This window comes from Carassius auratus, chromosome 6, assembly GCF_003368295.1.
Source record: "Carassius auratus strain Wakin chromosome 6, ASM336829v1, whole genome shotgun sequence".
Lineage (NCBI taxonomy): Eukaryota > Metazoa > Chordata > Actinopteri > Cypriniformes > Cyprinidae > Carassius > Carassius auratus.
Window position 1 is genome coordinate 3891372 of NC_039248.1, and position 16285 is coordinate 3907656.

At 36.6% G+C, this 16285-nt stretch overlaps 1 protein-coding gene across 17 annotated transcripts in view; it reads right to left on the reverse strand.

Moving 5' to 3' along the window:
* Positions 1-16285, reverse strand: part of LOC113091140 (receptor-type tyrosine-protein phosphatase F-like) — a 204520-nt gene that overhangs the window by 128956 nt on the left and 59279 nt on the right. For all 17 annotated transcript variants that reach the window (XM_026256599.1, XM_026256607.1, XM_026256612.1 and 14 more), the window contains one exon: positions 1891-2061. In XM_026256599.1, coding sequence (XP_026112384.1) covers positions 1891-1981 — 91 coding nt within the window. In that variant the 5' untranslated portion in view covers positions 1982-2061. The remainder of the gene's footprint in view (positions 1-1890; positions 2062-16285) is intronic.

The window sequence follows — 16285 nt, forward strand, 5'->3', positions numbered from 1 at the left end:
GAGTGAGAAAAATGATGCATTCAACTGAAAAACCTGTTAAAGGCTTTTCTCGCCCCTGCATGAGAGCACAGGGCTCCATCAGCGTGAAGAGCAAAGCAGAGCAGAGGGCAAATTCAGAAACATTTGCCATCTTCCCCATCTCACACAGAGACTGACAAAACCATTCGGCATCTGAGTCACAAACACTGACAGGTGCTGTAATTCATTTTACAACATAAAATTACCCAGCATTACAATGATTTTAACCAACATTTATGTCATGATTCAGGATTATGAGACCGTTGAGACAAAAACATTTTAATTGCATATCTGATTCAAAATTAATTCATAAAAATGGCATTAGAGCTTGATGTTTGATTTGCTTCAATGAACTGGTCGAAACTCAAATCAACATTTCACTTGTATCATCAATAACACATGTTTACAGAAACTGACTTTTTATATATTAAAATGTTTTAATAAAAATAATTATTAATATATTATTCATAATTATTCATTGAATTCAAACCACTGTTGATCATTTTATTATTCTGATTATTTTAACTATATTTTACTATATTTCATTAAATATTTTGGATCCCTTTGTCCACAATAACTTACAATAATATTATTTAAAATATATTTGACCAAATATTATTTTATGCAATAAATAGCAGATTTTATTTTCAAAGCAAACACTATAAGGCTAAAAACTGTCAAAAGTCTTTGCATTTTCAAAGCATTTATTTGCTTAAAGAAGTGATATTTTGAATATTATTAAAATTACAAATAATTAATTTCTATGTGAATAAACTTTAAGATGCAATTTCTGTGAAGCAATCATTAATTTTCAGCCTCATTCCTCCAGTCTTCAGTGTCACATGATCCTACAGAAATCATATATATATTTTATTATTGGAAACTGGGATTTTTTCTTGTAACATTATAAATGTCTATAATGTCACTTTTTGGAAGTTTTGATCAATACTGTATAATTAATCCTTGCTGAATGAAAGTATTTTATGAAAGTGTTTGTGACCAACCTGTTCCAGACATGTATGCTATCTATTCCAGAAGAAAGCAAGACGTAAATATTTTTCTCTCAAGGTACACAACTAAAATTTCATATAAGGTGAGTGCTAGTTTGGGAACAGCGGGTAAATGATTAATGCTGCTGGTATTACTTCACCATAAAGATCAGCAGTGGTAATAAGTGACCAGGCTTTGGTGTTCTTATTGTTTTTATTGGCCTCAGGGTTCAGGGACTACATGACATAAGGCCTGTGACTCTCATACTGCTGCACAAACACACTCTTATCAATTCTGATCTATGGCTGGAGTAAACACAGCTATTTGATTTTGCAAAAATACTTGCTGAAATCTTTCTCAAGGGACTCTTGAGACTTCAGGACCCAAATCTTTCAATGATGACAGCAACAATTTCCCAAGCAAAAAAAGCAAACCAGCAGGACTCATATTTTGGACTTATTAATTTGCCCTTTAAAAGCTTGATAAATGTGACGCGAAGCATGTAGTGTTCATTAAAACCTGCGAGGGTTCCACGAGACAAACGAGATCGATGTGAATGTGAAAGATCCTCCCGCGTACGCTATTACACAAACAACACAACGGTGATTGCATCCAACATCTCAAATCCCTCTGACATCCATATTTCCTCCTCTCATTTATTTCATAGCTCTAACCAGAACTCCCTCAATTTATTTGACAGAAAATAACACTTGACAACCGGTGTGATATAAGCCGCTTTAGGAAAGAAGGTTGTGTTTGTTTTGTGAATAACAGCATGATATTCCCATTCCTACGCACTTGGGTTTTTAGATCAGAGATGTACAGAATGGCAGTCATGAGCTGACAGAAGAGAGTAGTGTGTATTTTAAGTGTGCTACTCACTGTCTGCATGGATAGGTGCCACCAGGCAGAGCAGCAGCAGGAGGGACGAGGCTCTGCCGCGAGGAGAGGCCTGTCGGGTGTGTGGCACCATGATTCGTGGATGGCACTCACCGCAGGGGTTCCTAAACTCCTGCTGGATCACTACACGCTCACACTACCATTTAGTGAGACCTGACGGGGGACACAAAGGAGAATGACATCAGCCAACAACATAGACAAACACTCAAACATGACATCACCAAACTCCAAGACATGAGCTCATTATTAGCATTCCGAGAGCATTACATCACATTCCCGTAATTCTGTAAGATCAGCGTTTAAATTAAAGCAAAAGGAGAATGACATCATGAAGCACGATGATAATGTACGCAATCAAACATTACATCATCACATTCCAAAACATTAAAGCAATATACTCTGCTTAAATATTTCATAAGAAGTCTTCTGAAGTCATATGATAGCTTTTGTGAGGAACAGAGGCAAAAAATCAAGTCATTGTTTACTTTAAATCATTATTTATTGTGACAGTATTGTAAATATGTGAAGACACTGCAAATGAGAATATTTAGTCTACATGTCACATAAATCTAATGAAACTTTGCTTCATCACTAAATCTAATGATAGCTTACAATTCAGTTCAGAGTTCAGAGATGAGGATTCAGCAACAGCTCTGATGGGTTCAGTTCAGACTGATTCTTCAGAGTGATTCAAAATGCTAACCAGCACAAACTACTCATTAAAAGAACATAGGAACAGATTACTCTGGAATCAAACTACACTGGTTGTGTTGAATGTTTCTGATTCACTAAATAGAACTGGTTTATAAGAGTTCATGAATCAGATTACACTGGTCAACACTGAGCTTATGTCTGTGTGTTCCACCTCCAAGGAAAACTCAATAAAGAGTAAACTAATTAACATGTTTTTAAATGCATAACATTCAACAAAGACTGCAAACTCACAACTTAAATATTATTTATTTTTCTAAAATTGAAAATAAAATACAAAAAATATTACATAAAAATATGAAAATGTATAAAAAATTGTAATACTAAAATTACTAAAACTAAACTTAAATAAAAATAAAGTTTCCTGAAAAATATATTAATATAAAAAAATATAAATTCTCAATTTTAATAATAAATACATTTATACTACAGGTAAGAAAAAAATAAATTACATTATTGAATAAAAAGACACAACCCAGGGAAAATATGATTTATTTCGATATGGTGCAAAGGATTAATTTAAGGATTTATTATTGGATGGCATTACTGGTCAGCAGGGGAACATTTTCATTTTGGGCTGATCTATTCTTTAACATAGTGACATCATGCACACAATGAATGATGTCACTGTGTTGATTTAATAAAGTGGTTTTAAACACAAGCAAATGAGCTCCAGCTACAATGAGTCCCTGGAGAGCATTTCAAAAACCACAGACACCTCTGGCCATTGTGGGGGACACACGTCGTGCCGGGTTCATGCTGAGTGCATGTGTCTAGGGGTCTGTGTTTGTTAACAGCCCGTGTGCTGAGGGCTCTCGTGCGTCTTTCCAATGAAGCCACCCCATGCATGCTCTCACTCACTCATGATTAAGATGATGCATTCATTTATTAACCAGAAGCGCTCATCATCTAATTGGCCGGACCCGGGCTAATTAATCATGCTCACACAAAGCAGACATCTGCTATCCAACATACCCCCTCTGCCACAGAGAAAATAATCATGGAAACACCACAGAGAGAGACGGCCGTAGACCAGCACTAATTACACCGCCACCGCAGCAGGAAAGTTTGGAGCCGCTGGCGCTCAGCAAACAGCTTCCACCCTCAAACACCGTTTGATCGGGAGTTGAAGGTGCGCTTCCACATTCCTGCAGGCTGAGCAGACGGAAACATCTCTCCGTCTCCGAGTGCACCTTATTATGGAAATCATGAGTCTGGAACAGAACCGCTGAGCTGACAGAGTCACCAACACTGCATTAAACTTCGAGCATTTAGGGACATACACACACAAACACTGCAGTACACACAAGCCTTTCTGCTTCAGCACACGCTGTAATTACAGCAGGCTGCTCCCCACCATCTCTGCCTTCCCAAAGAAAACACAGACTCTGAGTGGATGCTACAATTGCACCAGCCAAGCGTCCCCAGCGTACCCAACCTGCAAGCTCTCCAGAACATTCCTGCAGGAAGAGCACGCTGGGATAACAAAGAGTGGACTGAACATGGCCTGCATTTCTAAAGACCTCAGTCGTTTCTGCTGAAAGACAAATGATTCGAGCAGCCAGTTAGTCTCTCCACGATGACAAGCATGTTTAAAGGAAGGGTCAAAGGTCAGGCCGTTTCTCTCAGGACATGACTGCACAGGAACTGCAGAGTAGGGATGCAGCGATTCAACACGTCGCACACTTCAGTCATTGCTCTGGCCTGAATTCATGAGCTGCGTGTGACTGGCATATAAATAATGTAATATGTACTTAAATAATTATAAATAGTATAATAGTAAAAATAATAAAGTTTCTCCAGATAGTTTTTCACTAAATGAAGGACAAATGTTTAATTGTAATATAATTAGAACAAAATATTATATATAATTAAATATTTATTTTTCCATCAAGTAGCCAAGTCAACATTTCTCATTTTTATTCAGTTTAAAACTTGATGTACCAAAAAAAAAAAAAAAAAAAAAAACAACTAACACTGTAATAAAAACAACACACATATGTAGAAACCCTAATAAAACTAAAAGCTAACAAAACTACATCACTAAAGCTTTAACTAAAATTAAAATGAAAAATAAAATAAAAAATTAATACTTATTCAAAACATTCACAAAAACAAATATTATCTCAATGATGCCAAAAACAATGATACACTACAAATACAGTATGTTTAAAAAAAAAACACAATGAATCATTGAATTTTGAATTGATTCATTGAAATGATTCATTTGAACTGAATCAAAGAAATGAATCAAACTAACCAACTCAAATGCCATTTTTGCTATTTAACATTTGATGACAGAGAAACTATTACAATTTACAGAGACAAGAAAGGGAAATTAAAATTAATGACTCATTACATGCATGGCCAAATAAAAATGCATTAAAATTACTGTTACACTTACAATGTTGCTTAATTTTATTGACAGTAAAACCACTGCAAACATATCAAATATATGTCCCAGTCATCTTATCTTCATCAAGTGTTTTGTCTTCTAGAATGGCCATTTACACTCTAGCATTATTGCACCTAAATTCATAACTAATTCCAGACCCAACATGATGTACTTGCTGTAGTATTTGATAGTCTGATAGCTGAGAAGAGCACTTGCTTTATTATTTCTGGATTGATGGATAATCTATCATAATCCCAGAGGAGAAATTGGTTGTTAGAGATTTCCTGTGCCTCGACAGAAAACCCTTCAACACTGGCCAGAGCAGCGGTGATATCTGACATACACTTAGAAAATCAATGCTCTTTGAATATTAATAAAGAGCTACACTTAAGTTCATCAGTCTGATGTGTATGTACTTCCCTCAGCAGCATTGCAATTTAAAAAGCACATTTCTTGCCGGATATTCAATTAAGCAAATGAAATCAGGCAAATGAGGGGAGAGGGCGGCAGTTCGGAGAGCTCGTTTGTTGTGCTGCTCATTTAATCACATCAATATTGTTACAAAGAGTGTCACTATTATCTTTCCATGACATTTGTATCTCTGAAATGGAGGTTAATATTCAAATGTCAAGATTCTTATGTGACTTTACATAAACTGAATGAGACATTTCCCTGCAATGAGAGAAAACGCAGGTAAAAAAAGAAGGAAATCTCTCTGCGTAACTATAAGCACACCAATGTGTGATGATGAAGATTTAATTAAAATCTAATACATACACTTGACGGATGTATTTAATTTGACAGTATAATATCTAAATCACTCAAATAAAATTAATCTGAATGTTTGGAGAAGATTGAAACAGATTTCCAAACTTAATTATAAATACCTGTTACTAACATCAAACATGAAAGTGATGCTTCAAAAGCATTTGGGCTCCGCTCCAAACCCATGTGAGCCACCTAACTAGATATCATAATGTATGCACACTTACAGGCTGTTTTCAACAAAAGGCAGTGAATTATGCTTTACACTATCTAATTTTGGCCAAAATTGATCCAGCATCACCTGAATCCTTTTGCAGATACTGAAGTACAGTACTGAAACGTAACAATGAAATAATGACATCTTATTAAAATGTCAGTGTCTATTTCACCTAATACTGACGAGAGCTACATTTTTACAGTGTCAGATTGCTAATGTGGCAGCATTAGCAGCTCACCACGGTTTACAGATGCAAACTCTTTATTTTTTCTCTGGGTCTGATGCAGGACCAAGTCAGCTGTGTTTACAGTGACAGGGAGAATGCAGTAAAGAGGGAATGATATCTTCTCACAGCAGACTCTGGGGGTGTGAAGGGGAAAGGATGAAATTTCCATCCTGCAGGAGGAGCACCCTCGAGGGCCAGCAGTCTCTTATCTCCCCTGTTATCCGCCCACTCCCCATGGGAAGGAGGCACAGAGTGAGTCATAGACACCAGCTCTGTATTCCAAACAGTTCATCTAAATTTCCTTAAAGAGAAGAAGTGCCAAGACTGGTGGATCTTTAGTTAAGAAGGGGACTGTGGTTCATCAGCAATGCTAATGAGACATCTGTGTCTGACTTCATTCTGGAGAGTTAAACATCTCATTTCTTACTATGGCTACTTTCCACATTTTTTTTTTTAATTACAGTTAAGTCCTGACAACTATTTAATAACATAAATTGAAATATGCACAATTATGAATAATGCAGTAAACAAAACATGAGGTGGGGGGGGGGGCTTTCTTGAGATGCATCCTGGGATACTTATAAACACGTTAAGAGTTCACATGTATGCTTTCATATAACATATAGTATATTTGATAAGCTAATAATAATGCATCATTACAATTTATGTTTGCCCACAAGACTAATTTCAAATATTTCAGCAGAATCCTTTGCATCAAAAGGTTTTTAAAATATATAATATATACTGTAAATTCAGTCAAGTGTGTCCAAAATCATGCCTGGCAGCATATGTGGCATCAAGCTATCCTACATGTCAAGATTGTGCATGCATTTAAAGCTCTAGCTTTCATCTCATAGCTGATGGCATTTATGGATAGACAGGAAGAGGAATTCTGGCTCATGCAGAGTGATAGAGCTCATCACTGGCAGCCAGGTGCAAAAGCACGGTCCACCGGTCGCCCTGCAGCTACGCAATCCTGCGAGATTTGTGGCTTTCAAGTGTTGTGCGATGCTAGGAGATTTGTGGAGCGGCTGAGGGAGATTTGTGCTGTGGCAGGAATTTGCAAAGAGGGAAACGGATCTAAGGCCATAAATATTGGAGCAAAGGCAGGAATGGAGGCTCATTGTCTCAACAGAGAAAACTGAGGAAAATTAAGGTGCCTAAAGCACTTTGGTGTGCTTCCTTTTCCTTTTTAACACAAATACACACCGTAATACATACAAAACAAGGTTTCAAAATCATATCACCCAGGAAAAGTCTTTTTACAAAAAAGAGTAAAAGACATAATGCGAGTAGGTCGATATCAAATATTCACAATATGTTTGCAATGATTTTACTGGAGACTTATTGATTAAGCAACATGGCAAATATTGTAACTCATATATAATTATGTAAATCATAATAGTTTTATTTTTAATTTGCCAGTTCAGTCAGTATGTTTGATTCATGAATCAATGGATCAGTTTAAACTCTGTTCCAAATGAATCGATTCAATCAATTGCATCATAAAGCAAAATTGTCTCTTTGTGCCTTTTAAAATAAAATTATATGTACTGAAATACTGACATGTATTAAAATGGATGGTTAAATCAGTGCATAATGATCATAAAATAAAATTATTCAATATATTGTTTCAGTTAGTAAACAGTGTGAAAAAGATGACTTGACTACTTTTAACAATAGACATTTACTTAAGAAATCCAGCTTGCTGTTTGGTTAAAATTGTGTTTCATCTGACTGAAGAGAGAGAGAGAGAGAGAGAGAGAGAAACCCTTCCCAGCCACTTCAGAGTAAATATGAAAATATCAAGATATTTATTGTGTGTCACCAAAAGGCTGAAAAATATCAAGAGATTCACTCAGCGCTGTATAACAAGTTCACTGTTCCTCAGCTATCAGTCTGAATTCAATCCATTTCAGACACTCAAAAACTCAACAATGCCATCTCTTTACAAAGCATTTACACACACAAACAGCACTAAAAACTCTGGGTGGCAGGACAGGGCAATACCCCACATACAACTTGATAACACAAAACATGGAGACAGATCTTGACCTTGACTGATTCACAGCCCTGGTCTCCATGATTTTACTGCAGTCATTCCTGAGGTCAATGCAGGAGCTTTTAGCTCCTCTTTCTGCATACAGAGCCCAGCATACTGACGATAAACTTTTCTAAATCTTTGTCTGAGGGAAGCACTCAGTGTGTTGTGTGGCGTTTATGGGATTATGTGGCCAGAAGGGGATCTGGGAATAAAGACTTTTATCACCCTTGCAACTAATTATAAGTGGCAAGAGTGAGAGAGCTAAAAGTGTGCATGAGTATGTGAGTTAAGATAAAAAATCTAACAAGAGAGGAGAGATGAGCCCCTCAGGACACGCTATTGCAACATCCTGTGGCGCGGCCATAAAAGATTTACGAAATAACTTTGGCCCCCAGAGCAAAGTATCAACAGCGAAGTTAATGGTGTGATTACACTAATAAGGGAAGGAAAGCGATGGCACTGTGCTGCATATAATGAGAGGGTGAAAACGACAGATAAAGAGAATGTAGGAGTGTGTGATAAATGCAACAGCAGCATGAGATGTGGACCACACAGAGTGATTTGAGAGGAGAAATCCTCCTGTGCTCTGCGGTTGAGATGCAAGTAATCTACAACTAGTTATATTGCATGAGCAGAGCAAGTTGAATACACTGCAGTTTTATTGTTGATCTGCCAAATGCATAAATGCATTTTACTGCCTTACATAACAAAATATATTTATTCTTTTATCAATATGTAATATGACACTATATTTCTTGTTTTATTTTTTAAAATCTCTTTTTTTTCTTGTTTGAAAAGTGGGTTTGCTATTTTGAAAATTAATGCAAACTTTGATTAATATTTTGTTATGTAATACATACCGATGCATGCATACTTACAGTGACTTTGGATAAAAGTGTTTTGGATAACATTACAATAAAATGCTTTAAAATATGCAATATAGCACTATATTTAATGTTTTAGAATTTAAAAAGTACTTTGAGTTCCCATATTCTGTGCCTTAAGAATGCAAATATGTTTCATGGCTATTGTGCATGCTCTCTACTAATGGCCCAAGACAAAGGTGCAAGTCAGGTCATCACCAGATAAAAAGGTGGATGATGAAAAAAGATTCTAGAAAAGAAAATGTGATCCTGTTGACAGTGCTTGGCCTGCTGGGTTAGTATTTGTTTGAAAGGTTTATGAGCAACAATATCTGCTCTTTACATGTCTGAAAAGCTGACTTCTTGTCTTCAAGTCAACTGAACACGTCTACAATATGATGTCATTCAAGTGTATCAAGAAATGATTTATTAGGTTCGAGAAGATGAGTAGAGTTTAAAAATTAATCAGAAATCAATCAAAGGTTAGTGAAGGATGCAGCTATTGAAGCCTACAAGGAGGAACAAATGACCCAGTAGAGCAGAACACCTCAAGCCATTAGCACAATTGGCCATTTCAGGAAGTCTGAATCACTGAAGGCAAGCCAGAAAGACCACAGTCTATTCATAACGTCACATTCCCACAGCATTCCAAGATTCCATTCGGAGTGTTTTATTGCTCTGTACAGACGTATTCTGAAGCCTCCATAAAACTGTCAGAGCTCTAAATGCACTGGAGTTAAAGCTGATCTACAGCCTGATACACAATAATGAGTTAATGATTAGCCATGAGTGACCCAGCGCTTCAGTGAACCGGTCCAAAGCGCCCCAGATGCCAGGATGTGATGAACTGCACATCCCATCGCCTGGCTCTATGAAACTGAACCTGTGATTCTGGAAATAACATTAACTGTGATCAATCGTCCAGATTCATACTTATCACATGAGTCTTATTCAAGACATGAAATGACTTTATATTATCAGCTGTGGTGCTTGTTTATACTGGAATAGATCGGCAGCAACCACAGGAAAGAGTATGCGGTCTGTATAAAAGGAAAAAAATGCTTTAATAGATAGTTCATAAAAATAAAAAAAATCTAATTATGTCATATTTATTCTCCTCCATGACACTCAAAGCTCATATGACTTTCTTTCTAACTACTGAAAAACTTCAGTTCTTAAATCTCATTCACACATCTGCCTATTGAATCTTGCCATAATGTAATTGGTCCTGTGCCTAAGGGTAATTAAATACAAGTACGATGCAAATTTAAGGAACATTTGAGATCTAATGACATATTTGGGGTAACAATAACTTCAATATCTTGATAAGGGATGCACAAACATTTATGTTTTTTAAGAAAGAAAGTCATACAAATTTGGGAAGATATGAGGGTGAGTAAATGACTTTTGATTTCATGGTAAAAGAACTATAAAAAGTTGTTTGATTTTATTTTATTTTTTAAATAGTAATTATTCAGAACAAGTGATTCAGTGTTGATTCAGTTCAGTTCAATAACTGTGTAAACCTTTGTGAGAAAACATGTGAGACCTTTGAGCAAGGCACCGCATCCCCAAGTGCTCCCCAGGTGCCACAGCATTTGGCTATGAGGTGTGTGTGTTCAGAATGTGTGTGTGTTTGTTGTGTGTGTGCACAGATGGGTTAAATCCAGAGCACAAATTCCAAGCCACGTGTCACATGCTTTTCTTTCCAGTTCAATAACTGTGTCAATGCCTCAAAATATTCATCAGTTATAAAAAAAGTCCATTCAGGTGTAAAGCAGCTATACAGAATATACAATAGTTTCATTAAGCTCAATTCAGTTTAAGCTTTGTTCTCATCCGATGGTGTTATTGCCATCAAATTAGTGTGAAAAATGTAACATAACTATGACATTTTCACCAATGATACAAAACAAAGAACAAATAACTCAGGAATGTCATGTTTTGCTTTTAAAGAAACGGATTCACTATAAGTACAGGCTACTCAAATCTAGATTTTGTAATTTTTTACTTGATTTATGCAATTAGTAGGGTATTCCATGAGGCTGGAAGTAATTGTTTTTTTTTTCTTCACATCTTGCATGAAAAGCACCTTCAATCTGTGTGATCTGGTCTCTGAACATGGCTTAGATTCCTCCCTCAATACAAATCTATGGAATATTTTCACCTGTTTCTCCATTCAGCAGGTATAAATTGTGCATCTGCTTACATAAATTAACAGCACACTCAACAAGACACATGGTTTAAAGTAGGATGCATGATACTGGATTTTGCCAATATCTGATATACCAATATTTTTCAACTTGTTTTTGGCAGGTAGCTGATGCCGATAAATTTCCTTTTATTTGGAAACAACACCAAGTTTATCCTGTGAGGAAATTATAAACTTTTTTTGTTTTTTTTTTTGTTAGTTTTTAACAAAAACGTATGTTAGAATTAAATAAACAATAATTAAGTTATTTTATAATGCCCATTGAAAGCTTTGAAAATATTTATAAATCAACCAAATATCTTCTTTTTTTTTTTTTTTTTTTCATTTTTCCCCCCAAAAAGATGAAGTAGTAACCTTAAAATATTATTTTAAGATTTAGTTATAGATGGTATAAGGCAAAATAGTTGTCAAAAATCTTTAAAGCTCATAATTAGGGTCCGGGGGATGCTGCTACTGCACGTGCTATTAACTGTTTACTCTATCACACATCGAACACATCATCTTGTACTTGCATTCTCAAATTCTCAAAAGTTTGCTTCAAAAATGACCACACTGCTGGCGAGATCTAATTGCTGGTACACCCTAAGCACATGTGAATTAATCCTCTTATCTGACAAAGATATCGGCTGCCGATATTCACATTTTAAGCCATTATCGGCGATTCCGATATTGAACTGATAATATCGTGCATCCATATTTTAAAGAATCTTAAAGAAAATTCATGATTGCAGCACAAAATGCTGTAGGATGAGTTACATACCAAAAGTTTGATATATACTGTGTTGAGATCAAATATTCAACAACAATAAGTAAAAAAATTCAAAACATGATCGGGTATCATGCTATACTAACTGTTAACCAGTTACTAACTGTTAATCTCTCCCTATACAAAGAGTCAATGTCAAACATGTTTGTTGGAAGGCCTTCATTGAGTTAAATAAAAGCCTAAAATAATGAAACAATCATAACATCTTTGAAATCCTCTGGTTTTCTGGCATGCAGCACTTGGGGGAGTTGCTCCTAAAGTAGCTGGTTTAGGATTTGCACACACTGCTGCGCATTGATTGTTGTATTTTGATTAATTGGGATTTCAGAGGCATCTCATAAATGCACCGGATTTGATTAAACGCTGAGGGCCAGAGAGAGTGCCGTCAACCAATTAAATGATACCGTCTGCCACCAATCAATATCCTGACGCTTACATTTGGGAATAGGCACTTTGCGCTTGAGAAGCTGTGACAGTGACATCCGTTATGAACTTCTGAGCGAGTGATGTTATGAGTTCAGAGGATTTAGCCAGTCAAGTTAGCACTAGCATAAAAGCCGTGGCCCACAGGTGACCTGGGTTAATGTTCAGCCTCAGGACACAACAGTAATTAACCTCTCCAGGTATCTGACCTCACAGAGTGCCGGCTATTTGCTCACCTGTCTGACCCTGAATGTTTTACAGTGTGTCCAAGAGGTTTTGTTGTCGTGACCTGCCTAGTACACTCTCATGCTCAGCTCTGATTCATTAGCTGTACAGGATATCAGTCACATGCACGCTCGCCGACACACTTCCTGGGGAATAAACATGCCACCTGCTTCTCGTTATAATGCACAAGAACACAAGTGTTCCACATCTATCACCATTAGAGCTGGAAGAGTTGTATAACAGGAGTGAGAGGTGATGGTTGACGGGTTGTCCATGATGTTGTCTCACGCTCAGTTAGAATGCACCTGTATCTCCTCTTATGCACGAGTGCACTCACAGAGAGAATAAGAGAGAGCGAAGGTGTTTCTATCTGCTAGCTGGGTTATAATAGTACAGCAGTTCAGCAGGAGGGAGGGATGGCGTGATGTGACTCGTGGGAGGAAAAGGGGAGCAGCTTTATGAGTCCCTCGAGCACATAAATCTGTCTATTATAACAATGTGGTCAGTGGCCATAGCAAGTCCCTCCTCAGAGAGATGGGCACCCAAGAGAGAGCTCTCCGCTTTAACAGAGAAGACAGCAGGGGAGAGCACTCCTTTCTCTTTTTCCAAAACTATTAAAACCTTGAAATGCTTCAAAGGCCCAACACACAAGCTGTTCCACAATATAGGCTGCAAAACCAAGATTGTGGACAAAATCCAAAGCAATATGTAAATTCCACAGAGAAGGCAAATCAAGGATGCAATGCTGACAAGTAAAAATTACAATTTCATTTAGTCCCTATTTATGTTTTATAACCAGAGCTCAACAATATAGGATTTATAGTGAACTGTCACCAAGATAATATTCTACACTAGCTTTTTTTGTTTAACTTGTGATTGCCTTAAAAACATCACTAAAAAGACAAATACAAGTAAATTCTTCTGCATGGTGTTTATCATAGCTGTAAAATTTCCAACTTGTTGCATTTTTTTTCTTTTTGTAATAAATAAATAAGCTAATAAAATAAATGCAGACTTTTTTCCAAAACTCTGAAAAAAAAAAATCTTATTTAAAACGTATGTATTAGATAACAGTTTTATATAATAAAGGTGTGCCATTTAAAAAAAAAAGAAAATAACTCATCGACAACAAATAAATCAACAGAGCATCTGTGCTGTTGGTAGTCAGTTAGTTGCTCAGCTTTGTTGCATCAGAGTCATTGTAAAGCCTTTGGAAGGCATTTGTGCAGACAGAAGACAGCATGGCAGCTCCTTGTTCTTGCATGAGTGCAATATGCAGGCATCATGGTGGCTCACAGTTATCTCACATCAAAGCACTTTGGCCTTGAATTGGAATTAACTACCAGGAAGGCCCTTTCACTCTCATTGCTCACATTAACATCTCACTATTGACAAGAGCGTTTATGTGAGCATGTGTGCTCTGATAAGAGTGTCACTGTTATCAAGATCTATAGCATCACTCTCACTCTCTCTCTCTCACCGACATGCATGTCTGCAACTGTCCTGTGGGAAAAAATCAAACAAAATACATAATTCAAGACTGACAGAGGCAAAGTGCTGTTGATGCACATTGTGTCTGCACTAGTGGGAGTTTTGTTACCGAGCTCTGCGTTGTGTGTGTGTGTGTGTGTGTGATTTAATGTCGAGGGCCTGTCTCTGAGAGATATACTGGCAGCTCTCACTTTTCTGCCAGTGAAATGAATGCTAAATAACTTGAGAACGAGAGAGAGATACTAAAAAGTTAGTCAATTAAAGAAGCGCTCAGGGATGCGGTTAAAATGGCTCAGTGAGTTATCACTGTACTAAATGAGAGGACGCCTTATCATACGAACGGAGGAGAGAAAGAGAGAGTGAAGGGGGAAATATTTAATTCTGAAAAATGGTTCATTAGTAATCCGATTGAAAGATAACATGTTCTTCTGCCTTGGCAGCCAGAATTTATTGAGTGTTTCTAGAAATAAGTTAGAGGAACAGTGTCATAGTGTCATACAAGCAAGGTCATGAATAAAACTACATTTTGTTCTTGTCTGTGTAAAAACCCTCTGTGCAATCAATCTCAGAGAAATTACTGACAAACATCTTAATCTTACAAGAAGATAACAGAGACAAGATAAAGAAAAAAGTGCATTTATTATACATTTTTTATTAAAACACAGTTCACAAACCTGTGAGATAAAAAAAAAAAATTCTGAAGAAAGCAGAAAAATCTACAGAGAATATAACCGTCTCAAATTATCCAGTCATAATCAATGTCGGTGAATGACACAAATGAACAGCGGCAAACTAAAGTGCTTAATTAACAAAGGGTTTCTTTGATTTCAGTCATAATGAGATGACGATGATATGATTTGAATTACAAAAAACATTCACAAAATGATGAGAGAAAAAAATAACAGCAAGATATTTACAATGCACTAGCAGTGCACAGATAGTTCAACTCAGTCAATAATGCTGTAGATTGACGCAAAGGAACACTGAAGTGCTTTATAGCTCAGCGCTTGCTATATATAACCTATCCAAATTCACCTTATACTGTGCATATGACATTAATTTGGTATATACACAACAATAACTTAATTTACTTGATGATGCAAATGCAACCTGAACTAGATTGTGAATATGCTTTTCCACAGTAATGAACTAAAACACATATGATTCATAGATAATGTTGTGCTCATATGTTTGTGTCAACTAAAATGTTGGCTAGAAAGGTTTCATTTTTTTTTACTAAAATTCTGAAAAAAATTGTGAAAAACATTGACTTCATTTACTGGAAAGGATCCTCTTTTGTCAAATGACAAAAACCAAAAATAAAACAACTTTAGTACAGTTAAGTGAGAGTCTGCTATGTGATTGCTATGGTGTATTGAATGTTTTAGCACATTTCTGTGTGGTTGCTTACTGGCTTACATCATAGATATGAGTGTAAATATGGCCAGAAAAGTTACTCAGAAATTATTATTTTCAAGGGGGGGGGGGGGGGGGTACAATAGTGTTTCATGTATTCAGAGTTGTTCACAGTGTTAAAGAGATGGATGTTCATGCTAAACATGGCCAAAGTAAAAAAAAAAATGTATAAGAATGACGGGTTGGTAGAAGTTCTTTTTTTTTTTTCGATCGTGGATCTAATGACGTAGATGATGGTGGAACTCCTTATATGAGCATTTCTCTCGGAAAAGAACGCCTGCACACACACATTGACCGGAGGAGAGCAGGACGATGCGCTTCAAAATTGTCAGCAGCGCTGCATAGGATTTGTTCGAGAATGTCTCCAAATAAGAGCATTTTTGGGAAAGTTTACCGTGTTCAGCTTCCAAAAGAACCCATTGTTACAGGAACAGGGGATGCAGTTTGTTCCAGGGCAGTAACAGTGTGTATCAAGTGTGTTTGTGTGTTCTGGTCATTTGAGTGACGAATGTTTTATAGGCCCAAGTCGACGCTGGATTTGCAAATCGTTTGCTATTAAAACATGGAGCCATCCCTGTGTTAAAAGACCCCATTAAAGTACAATTGCATCAGATTTCTGTATT